The sequence below is a fragment of the Lepeophtheirus salmonis genome, chromosome 13, assembly GCF_016086655.4.
Source record: "Lepeophtheirus salmonis chromosome 13, UVic_Lsal_1.4, whole genome shotgun sequence".
Lineage (NCBI taxonomy): Eukaryota > Metazoa > Arthropoda > Copepoda > Siphonostomatoida > Caligidae > Lepeophtheirus > Lepeophtheirus salmonis.
Window position 1 is genome coordinate 43,209,863 of NC_052143.2, and position 12,355 is coordinate 43,222,217.

The 12,355-nt window shown below is 30.3% G+C and overlaps 1 protein-coding gene across 1 annotated transcript; it reads right to left on the bottom strand.

Annotated features, from left to right (window-relative positions):
* Nucleotides 1–4,557: 4,557 nt before the first annotated feature.
* On the bottom strand, nt 4,558–5,968 carry LOC121128396 (beta,beta-carotene 15,15'-dioxygenase-like). Its single transcript, XM_040723976.1, has 2 exons — nt 5,281–5,968; nt 4,558–4,565 (listed from the first exon to the last, which is right to left on the bottom strand). The coding sequence occupies exons 1-2, from the start codon at nt 5,966–5,968 to the stop codon at nt 4,558–4,560; spliced, it is 696 nt and encodes a 231-aa protein (XP_040579910.1).
* Nucleotides 5,969–12,355: the final 6,387 nt, after the last annotated feature.

Here is a 12,355-nt window from a genome sequence, read left to right on the forward strand (position 1 = left end):
GTATTTTAATTTACATATTTTTTTAATTACATGGTGTAAAAGAAAAAACCACATAATTCCGTAAAGGTTGACTGTGAACAGATATATAAAAATTTACAATAAAAAAAGAATCACGTGGTGTATGAATTACCTCTATCAAGACTTTGGAAAAACAAATACACGTTTAATATGGTATTTTAGTGTGTCTTTTCATAGACTGCAAAAGTGTCTTAATATATGTTGTTAAGTTATTTCAATATGCAGTATAACCATATTTTTATTCAAATACATTCCAAATGATTCTTCCGACAATATGTACATAACATATTGTTAAATCAAATCCTCTGTCAATGAGAAACTATTTGATAAATTCCGCATGAATTTCGACGCTTAGGTGCTAAATCACTCAGAGAGTGGGGCTGTTAAATGAATATAAGATTAAAATAATAATTTACGTATTTATTAATATATTATGTATGATAAATATATTGCAATTATGAACTGATTATTAAACAAATCTAAACCATAAATTAATAACTATGAGGATATACATAATAGTGCATGAGCAAACTAAAAAAATATATATTTTCTGCAAGGAGGTATAAATAAATGAAAAATTGCTTTCTTTTATAATTTTCTATAATAATAATATTTCATCACTAGATTATATAACATTAAATTTCATTTTGCATTATAGGGAGTTTTATTGTTTGGCGCAAGATTCTCTGTCACTTTGTTTATAAACGAACGAATATATATTAGTAAAAAAGCTCATGCCCAATTAATTAAAACTACAAAATGGAGGACGTAGTTCAGTGGGCAACAAAATCAGGGTTATTTTTTATTTTGAATTCAATGTGTGTAGGTTCGATTCTCGGTTATTCCTAGTGAAATATTTATTCATAGGGTTGTAAATCGAAGCATTTTCGGTTTATAAAATGAAAGATACCGAAAATTAACCTAGAATCCTCAGAATTTGAAGATTTTTTGAGAAGAAAGACGCTTAGCTGACATGATGTTTCAATCATTTATCTACGAGCAACTTTGAGATTAAATAATTATACGCAAGTTACACTTTGTTCAAGGATGGAAATAGGGATTAATTACTCCATTTTCGATCCTCAATTATACTCTGAGTCAAATAGGGACTCCCCAACAAATCCTCAGCTCTACCCTTGGGATTTCCCTCTCCCTCTTTAGCTCAAGGAACACAGGGTAAACCTGACGCAAAACTAGAAATTTAAACTGGTATGGAAAATGTTACCCTATAGATACAACGTTTCATCTAATTCTATAGCTGTTCTTTGAAACTAAAATGTAGTCTCATTTTGGAATGTATTTTTTTACATTTGTATCGAGCATATAGTTTACTTTGATGGCTTTTTAATTTTAAATATCAGAATTATTTGCATATTTTTACTAAAAAATACTTTTGTTTACTCTCTCTCTATGGATCTTGATATCAATTCGTCATAAATTTGTGTTGCTACTCACTTTAACTGAGTCGTTAATAACTTTTACTTTGTGTTCCTTCTTAACTTATTCTTATAGAAAAATATCATTAAAAGGTTATTTCATTTATCAGGAATAATCGTCGAAAATGTTATTGATGAACAAATTTGGTCTCAAAGAAGCAATATCAAGATACTTTTTTTTTTTTTTTTTTTTGACAAATATGACCACAGGCTTTTTGTTAATGGAAGTATCCATTTTTTCCAATTTATTTATGCCACACTTTGTCTGTAAAAGGGCAATAAAATATAAACCCCTACATATAACTAGGGAGGAAAATCATGTTTATTTAGGACATGCTGAAAAAAACAATTGAATATCAACACCACACAATTCGAGGAATGTTTTGCTGTCATGAGGCTTAATCAGATCAGATACAAGCAGCTATGGCGAGGGGAGTCAAAGAAATAAACAAAAACATCGGTCAGAATTACTCTGATGTCGATCTTCAATTCTATTCTGAGTTCAAAAAGGACTTACAATTAGAACTATGCAACAAATCCTTAAGGAATGTATGAGCACACACGCTCATGTTCTATCAGATTTAGAATAAAAATTGAATGTAGTCGAAAAGGAGGTTCACTACTCAGAAGTTAAATAATAAAAAAATCAGCTGAGAAAAATATTATTCATTCTTCAGATTACAAATTAAAAAAACAAACAAAGTATTTATATTATTATTAAAAAAACTAAGTATAGCGATTAGAACAGGAAAAACGGTTGATGCGTGTGCTTTTTCTTTTTTCATTATTTAATACGTCGTAAGGGTGTTAACATCTCCCTCCAAAAGAAGAATTATCAACTATCATTGGTGTAAATTGATTTAAAAATGCATAATAAAATAGATATAAATATATTTGAATAAAAACATAATATTTTCCCTGTACTTATGCTATTTTAAATGTAAAAGGTTCTCTTCTTCATAGCAGTATCTCATTTTCTTCTCCCAAAAATCATATAAAATGCAGCTGATATGAACAATGATCTTAATTCAGTTATACAATATGGCTTGCTCCCGCCTTCTCCATGCGTTCTTACTCAAATCCCATCTCTCTTCATTTTTATACAGCATCGTAAGGATATAAAATTGGCAATTAAGTTAGTCAGAATGATAAATATTCCTTTTATTTGAATAGACACGTCTTTAACTTTATCGTGTATTTCAACCTTGTCTACATCAGTTCGTAATTAGCCTTTTCCCCCAACTATATAATTATTATTCAATAATAGTTTATGTGAATTATTCAAAATTTAGCAACAGCTAAATTAAAATCAACCAATCAACTTTTAGAACATTAAAAAAAATTGACAGTTGTCCCAACGAACAAACATCATATTAGCACGGTTAACGATGCGTAGAATGTTTTTAATAGCTCTTAATTATAATTAATTAAATAACGTTGTATAAATTTATAGGGAAAAAAATTGTTCGCCTTTTAAAATTTCTAATAAATTAACACAAAATTTATAAAATTACATAATACATGATTTGATTAATTATCAAATTACTTAGAGTTCAGACAGCTGAATTAAAATATTTAAGGTCTAACAATAGAAAATAATGACAAACATTAAAGAAAATAATTGATCATTTTGAAAGATTCAGAGTTTCCACAGAGAAATAAATACATAGAAGCGACTAGGTTGAATGATTAAGCAAAGGTATCACTTGGCAAAAGGGGTATCTGATGACGTCACATTTGATTGTTTTTCTTATATTCATAATCAGCAATTCCAACTAGAGAAATATGTTCAACTTTGATTGATTTATCTGATGCTGTAATAAAAAGTACAGGAATCAACTTATTTCCTTTAGCTGACGTTGAAATTATTGAACATCATTCTACCCCAGAGATAAAATAATGCCGTAATACCTTGAACTATAAGTTGCATTCCTTCCAGGACCGGAGTTCAAAAGTCAAAGTAATTTATTCCATTAAAAAAAAAAAAAAAAAGCCAACTCTGGACTAGCACGTGTTTTAATAAAAATTGTATTCTATGACACTTGTATCTTTGTTCCTTCCCTTTGGTATAGATGAAGTTCATTGCTGCTAACTGAAGTTTATAATTTACTTCACCCTTACTATGCCAAACTCCCAAATCCCTTTGTCGTCAATTTGGGTTTTTCTTCCTTATCCAAGTTTAGATCGTTCAGAATTTGGTAGGGATTTCTCTGTGTTGCAGATTTAAAAAGATAGTTGATCCTCTGTGAAGCTATATTCACGAGTCTTTTGAAATATTTAGCGTTCATGGTATCTGTCTTGTACGACACGCTTCCTCAATCTGTTCAAACAACAGATGCAGCGGGGATATTTATAGGTAATTAATTGTTGTCTAACAACTCATTTTTTTCTATTTCAATCTTCTTTTCACCGAGGGAAATGGAAAACGGTGTTAAGTAATCTTTTAGCGTCTTTGAACTTTTAGTAACAACTGTAAATTGAGTATTTGAGTGTTGAAATCAATAACATGATTATACAGTGACATTTCTAGTAAATTAATCACCTACAAAATTCTAGTAATTTTAAAAACATTTTGATTATAAGTCTTAAATGTAAGAGCTGAAGACTTAAATTTATTGTATAGCATAGTGTTTTCTTCAAATAATTCTCAAATAATTTAGGGAAAAAGGAGGAAAAAATGCGCCTTATATACGATACATAATTATTTTTTCGTTTTTAAACATCTGTCCATTATAACAGCAAAATGAAATTTCAAATGAAATACGTTTTGATATTTTTTTAAAGTTTATTTTTTCAACTCAAAAAGTTAAACATATAAAAATCTATTCCAATGTATTTGAGGATTATGTAATAATGGTATAGAAATGGATGGATAGAAATGTCTATACTTTCAACGTATGAAATCATTAGTCATTTGAATTTTTTTCTTTCCTTTCAAATTCTTCTTTTAAAAATGAGAAAGAGAGAGAGGAACTAATTTATTTAAGAATTTCAAAATAGCTTGTCCTTGAATGAATATTTTTATACAAAATTTTGATATAGCCAAGTATTGAATGGAATTATTAATGATATATATTTTGAAAAATGTAAAAAATGTTACTAATCATGCACCTGAATTGACATACAAATATACTTATAATATAAATAGTGTCAGGTAAACTTACCACTTGGAAAATAAACTGTATTAGTAATATATGAAACTCAGTTATAAACTGATGTTGCTCAGATAGAGCAATATTTAATTTTCTAACTAACATGTGACAAAAGATAGCAAAAAAATGAAATTATTTCTTGCAAATCCAAGACCTCTCATTCCAACCAAAAAGCAAATATTTGGTACTGTGGTAGTACACTCACCTTTGGAGATGGTATTTGAGTTATATGATTGTTCTTTAGGGTTGACAAAGATATGTTATATAAAAGACATTTATAAGATCATTCAGATAAGCTGTAAATCAAAAATATTACACCATAATTTTTTAAGTAATCCCAGTTTGAAATTTCTATTTTTTTAAATGTAACTATGGGAATAGTTAAAAAATACAAAGTATGATCCAAAAACCCTTTTTGTCTAATTATGAATTCAATAATCATTCAATAAATCAAATTTATTAATTTGTTATGTTGGTACATAAGTCCAACATTTTCACTGCTCGTTTTTTTAACATATAAAACACGTCGTTACCTTTATTGTATCACGCAACCTTTCTTGCAAAAACCGGGGGGAAATGCCCAAAATCATCTGGTAGTTAGCCAAATAAGTCAATCATACCAACTGTCATTTTTATTTTATGTACTCCCAGACTATCATTGTCACCATTATTACGTTCACAGTAGAAAGAGTCAGAGGATCCCATTGGAAATGGGGAGTCCAAATGAACACAAGACACCTCCTTCATACTATGAGCATCGATGAAAATCATGTAGTTTTTGGTAGAGTCTCCTCTAGAAGTAGAGAGACAAGTAATGAGAATACCATCATCCTCATATCGCCCAGATGGATTAGGAACAAACATACTTCTAAATGGTCTCCAAAACTCGTTCTCTCCTCTCCATATTAGAGTGTGTCCTTTCTCAACATCAAATTTAATGATTGAATTTCCACTCTGACCATAGGTATATTGATACTTTCTGGAATTGTAATTGGGGTTGATACAGGGATACATCAGTTCAGACTCACAGAACAAGTACTGAGGACGAAGAATGTTTCTGTTACTTCCATGACTCATAATGGAGGAATCTCTGCAGGAGGAGGAGGAATATGTCAATTCTATTCCTCTGTAGGAGGTGCTTAGAGGAATACGGAATCTCATGATTTTGGATGAGGAGTATCTCTCCCGGAAGAATCGAGAGGGAGAAGATCTCATGGATGAAGAGAAATCAGTCCCCTCAAAGCCCATGACATCAATAACAACGTGGTTATCATACTCGTAGCAATTAACAAAGTTGTAGAAGAAGTATGGTTTATCCGTCATGTAGCTCAGTTCCAGGCGTCTACCAGTTCTTTTGTCCATGATGTAGAAGAAATTGCTTTTTCCTTGAATATACTCCATGCCATAATCTCCTGATGATCTTTGGTTGTTACAAAAGTGTCTCACATCAAATCCACAGGGTTGTTCACAAAAGATCAATTAGTTTTCCGTCATTCCATAGGCATGAAAGAATCCAATATGATTGGGGAATCGTGATGGAATGGTTCCAATAACTTTAAGGTTGTTCATTTCAAAGGATCCTGGATATTTTAAGAAATGATAATTATTGTTTCCATCAAAAAAGGAAGCTCCCATGTTAAAAAAGTCTCCATTGAGGTCTCTCAAGGGGAATCCCGTTTGAATTCGGATGAATTGGGACATGTCCCTGATGTTGAAGGATGGACTCCAGTTACCAAAGCGATAAAATGGGAAATGTCCATTACCTTGTTGATCATTGAAGGATTCGTGAAGGTTTTTATTCAAGTTCCATAAAGAAGAATAAAAACTATATTTTACGTGTATAACTATCATTGTAATTATCAGTCTTTCACGAGTACACATACTAGTTATTACTTTAGACTTAGATGTTCTATCTTCTAGAATGAAATAATAATGAAAGGAGCTAATGGGTTACTCTAATTCACTCTCCTTCATTTATGAGCTAATGCCCTAGTAAAAACTTAGATGTTTTTTTCTTCAAGACTTTGATAATAATGGGTATAGTTTTGGAAAATCAATAATCTGGATCAGATTGCTAACTTGAAAAAGCCACTTTAACTCTCTATGAAGTATCTGATACACCTCTGAATAGGTCAGATGTATAATTTGTTAAATTAACATTGAAATATTTGAATGCAAATAAAATAAAATATGTTTTGAATAGCATATTTCTAGGAAAATATCAATTTATAATAGTTTATAATGCATACTAACGGACCTGAGTCTCGAATTTTTTATACAAATAAGATTTTGATTTTTTGCATATGATTTTAAAAGTTTCTCAAGCCATCCCAACTTTTTTATCATACATCATTTAAACCTATTCGTATAAATAATTATGTAACAGGGGGAGGGGGCTACAGGACATCCAGTCCACCCCCGGTGCATGTCCCTTGTAACGTTGTGTTATTTTGACAAATAATTCTAATAACTATGTTCTAATAGTAATAGCATGTGGTTAATTTTTTAGAGCAAAATTATGATTGAAATACTATGAACTGTGGTTTTGGTTAATAGTTTATATTTTTATTTAAATCTAAAGAAAAAACATAACCTTGTCCGAAACGTTGACTTCTATTAAACTACATTAGATAAATCTTAGTCAAAAGACATTAAAAAAATTAACTGTGGAAAGGAAGTTCATAGCGCATATACAAATCTAGAACATTGGTTTTTTTTGGTCATCCTGACCGCCCCTGCTGGGTATGGTCTCCAGACCCCTCTGAAAATAGCCTATTTATTTTATAGGTTTATTTCAACCTATAAAGTACATGGACAAAACTTGCATCAATGTAATAGTACTATCTCATGCCATTATAAAAAAAAAAGTTTGTTAACCCATTTCTGTCTGGGAAAATTAAGTCCGACCCCCAAAATGTACCCCCAACCCACAACCACACACTAAATTCAAACAATATGTTGATAATGCCTTATCAGGGCATTATAACAATCCCAATTTCATCATATTTTCAGTAACACAATGTATTATAAACTTTATAGATACATATTTAAATAAAAATTAAAAAGATATTTGTCATGGATAGTGTGGATTTAAAATCTCCTCAAGACAGATGTACATGTGTTCTCTTTATCCTTAACGAAATTTTAAAGACAGTTTCAAAGATAGTACATTTTCTAACAGTAAGATATTTCTTATGAAAACAATGTATTCTTATTAATCACTAGCTTATCCTACTGGCGAGACCCTAATTTTTTAACCACTCAACTACAAAATGTAATAAAAATATAAAAAATAAATGAAAATAATTAAAAATTGATTATGATCACAAAAACATTTCCAATGGAATTTCAATATGTACTTATCCATTACGAGATATATGCCTTGAAGTCATAATTTTCATATGAACAACACTCTCGACTCAAGCTAGACGCTTGACTCTTGAGTAATGCATCGCCCCAAATAATACTTTATACACATATTTTTTATATGATATTAAGTTAAGTACTTTAAACGACAGATAAACAAAAATGAATTAATAAATTTTACATGTAGATTGGAAAATTCATAATTATAGTTTTGGTAAATTAACTAATCCATCCTCTGTAATGGGTTAAAAAGAGTCATTCCGTTTTAGGTTTGATAAAAGTTAGTAACTTGATACAGGCATTGCTATTTAATTTTGTAATTTCAATAAATGAAATCTACATTAAGACAGACAATTTTCACTCGAGCCATCCACTGTTGTTTGAAGCAATCTGTTCCAGCTTCCCCCTTGACTTTTGACAATTGTTCTTGTTGAAGTTCTGTTCCAAGTTGGGTCAATTGTTAACTACGGCGACCTCGACTGAAGACTGCAGTTCCGTCCGTTGAGTCTCAATCCTAAAAACTTATAAAGGTTGGTCCTTGTTGCTTCACTCATCTTTATTTTATTCATTTTTTTTATTAGTTATAGTACTGACAGTCTTAAGAATCGGTCACAAAGACTGATAGGACCGTTCCTAAGACTAGACTGGGCTAGATGTGACGTCATTTTTATAAAACTGGCCATGAAATTGTTTCTAGTGTCCATGGTTCTACCTTATCTAAGTAATGTGTCTAAAGAAAATAATTTGATTTATGTATGTTTATATAAAAAAAAATTAATAATTAGTGTTGATCCGGTCTAATAAAACAAAAAAGACTAATGTCCTTTTAAAATTTGTCAGTCCTAGGTTAGGTCATTATCGCTATTTTATTGTAACCAAGGTTAATAGAAATACAAGGTTATACCATAACACGTATACAACTGATGTTTGACTTCCACCACGCTTTTAATATTGACGTCATAGTGATGAGTGGTTGCGTGTTTTGTCAAAATCCGTTTTTCTTGCCCAGCAGTTGGTACGATACATTAAATTGAAAATTCTATCAAAAGTGACGTCATAGACTATGAGTGATGTGTGTTTAATCAAAATCTACTTATCTACCCCAGCATTCAGTACGATACCCCAAATTGAAAATTCTAGGAAGGCCGATTACATGATGGTATAACCTTGTATTTCTTTTAAACATGCTCTGCATGTAGTAAAAACATTTCCAAGAATTACTTACGACTCGCTCCTAAACTTTACTCTCAGTCCAACAAGGACTTTTTATCATAACCATGATTATAAGTTCCCAACCAATATTGTACAGTTAAGAATGCTTACAATATTAATCCATTATCACAATCAGTTTTATATCAAGGTTGAATGACTTTCCAAATGTTGAAATTTGAAGAAAAGGGTCCAGTCCTAGATCATTTATGTCCAAAGGTGGTAAAGCTATCAATAAATGTATGAAAAGAGTAGACAATATAGATCCTTGATATTACAAAATTAAACTATCATGCCCACTAAATATTAAAATCATATTACCTTCTTAATTACAAAATTATTATTGTCAAGAATCTGATTTCAAATTATGTAGGACGTAAAAGAACAATTACATTGTCATCCCAAAAAAACATAACAAAAAAAGACAACTCAAATTGTTTTAATTTATAATTGTGAATATATTATAGGTAGTTTAACTTTTTTTTTTTTTTGTATTTATTCTGAAATGCATTGGACCTACAATTTCGATATTATATACTTTCTTATGAAGAATTATAACCTGTTTTAATGTAATATTATACATATAACAAGAATAAAATAAATATAAGTATTATGTTTTATTTTTTTATTTAAAAAACATTAATTTTCATTACTTGTTAATTTTATTCATTGTTATTTATAATTTTAGTTCCTTTTTCCCGATAAAGAAAGAGAAAAATTATGACGTTATGGCTTCAAAATTTTTGTCACGTAGCCTTTGCCATTTTGGTATCGAAGCCTTTAGAAAATTTGTATTTCAACAGCATAAGAAATCTGTATTGACAATAATAATTTGAAGCTTTATTCAACGAATATAATTGAATCAAGTCCTGATGTTTAATTTTATGTCAGATATGCAGGCTTGTAAACGTTCTGCTATTTCGGTGTTCCGTTATTTATTTATTTTCATTTTTTTTCCTTCATTGTTCAGCCATTACTTCCGTTCCATTCCGCACTCCGTTCAACGTTCCAATCATAAGGTAGTACCAGGCTTATACATTTACATACATACACTAGTTCGCTCATTAAATGAAGCTAAACGGTTTTTTAGGCATAAAAAGTCGGATACTCAAAATCAGATTGCTAAATTAGATTGAACGTAGAAAAACGAGAAAGTTTCATGTATGTCTGGGACACCAAAGCGTTCTTTTTGTCTAAAATGTCAATAAGAATCATAATAAAATTAATCAAACTTATGTTCAAAACCCAAATAGCCGACTAAAAATAGCAATATTTTATTTTCACAGAAGTAGAATAGCTATGGATTCGTTGTGATTCATATCGATCTTCTCTTAATCCCATATGTAAATATATTCATAATTAATTATTAAAAACATTATAATTATTATAAATTATATATAATTTATAACCAACTCTTAATAGTACTGAGTAATTGTACTAAAATTGCTTTAGGTTTGTAGCACGTCAACCCAAAAGGGAGCTATAATAATTTTTCTCAAATTTGAGCTTGGAATACATTTTCCGACAAATTTTAGTTCATTTCCATGAACATATGGTTGTGATTAATCCTTTGGAGGCGCCGCAAATTGTACTTAAAGTAGCAAAAATAACCGCCAAATTTATAGAATCAGGAAATTATAGTTTTTTACTTTTATTAATAGGGTTACCATATTTTGATCTCCAAAAAAAGGGTTGAGGGTATTAATATCTTGAAATTAAATCACTTAAGAATATAATTATTGTAAATTCATGTGTTATTCGTAAATGTTAATATTATTAATTATACCCATCTTATTAATATGATATCTTTAATTGAGTATCATCAAAGTTATTAACTCAATTATTTTTCCTAAATTAATCATAATGGGGGGGGGAGTGGCGGAAAAATTATGTCAAAAATGTATTCATTTAAATTTGTAACATTGCAGTAAAAATGTTCCATAACTTTAGAAGAAGTATTTTATATATCTTTTGTGTTTAAGAAACAATAAGAAAAGAAAGAATTACGGAAAATTGATTAATAATTATATCACGCAACTATTTGTTATCCACAAAAATATTTTTGAATTTCTATACCTACATCAACTTATTCTTTCATAAACAGTGATGAAAATCCTGTGTTTTATAGTTTGCCCGGTATTATTATTTAATTCCTGAGTAGTGAACTTCCTTTGCTAAATAGATTCAATTATATTAAAAATCTCATTGAAAATTCGTGTATGCTCATTAAAAATTATAGCGTAACCCCCAGAATTTCTTGCAGAGTTATAATTGTATGCCCTTCTTGGACTCAGAGTAGAATTGGGGATCAATATCGGAGCAATTCTAACAAATGTCCTTATTTATTTCCTTCTCTCCGTCTTCTCTTGTCATAGCTGATTCTTCAAATTGTCAAGGGGTTACCAAGGTGATTTTCAATTTTTATTTTTTTTTAACATGCCCATTTTACACTGTATTTGCATCATTATTCATGAACCATGCTTACCTATAGGCAAGGTTAATAGAAAGCAAGGAATACTATAACTACTGGAACGGAAATCACACTCATACAATGAGTCTGACTCTCTCTTTCCTGTAACTACAAAAATTAGAAATGAATAAAAAATATATATTTTCCGCAAGGTGGCGTGACAGTCTATAGCTTTGGAAAGTAATATGCATTTTTCACAGCGACCTCTATGTGAGTATCATATCTATACTTTATATGAAATAATACTATTAATCAGGAAGGTGTGTCGTTTTACCGCTAATGGCGCCAATCTCTGCCACTTTGTTTACAAACTAATGTAAATCAACATGCTAGATTATGTATATTAATAAATCCTATTTTCAACGTGTGGCTTGAGAGCTTGTACCGAAAGGAACGAGCCACCTCTACTGGGATGATATCACAGGTCCTTGTGGTTGAAATTGGCACAGTGTAGCCTAGACCATTGAATAATAATGGCTATAATACCAGTTAACAGGCCCTTCTTTAAACATGGACAAAATGAATATTTGAGACGCAATCCAAAAATTTAACAGAGAGGGGGATGTGTCTATGAGGATAAAGCAGGATAGCCTCGTTGAAGAACTAATGGACGTGGAAGACAAGGATCCTCGCATTAGTCTTGGAAGGGGAGGCATTCGTGGTTTATGACCAACTGAACGATCACAGTAAAAGAGATGAGGGGA

What these genes read in the sequence shown, in the direction of transcription:
- LOC121128396 (XM_040723976.1), bottom strand. Translation starts at nt 5,968, where the DNA reads ATGGACAAAAGAACTGGTAGACGCCTGGAACTGAGCTACATGACGGAT.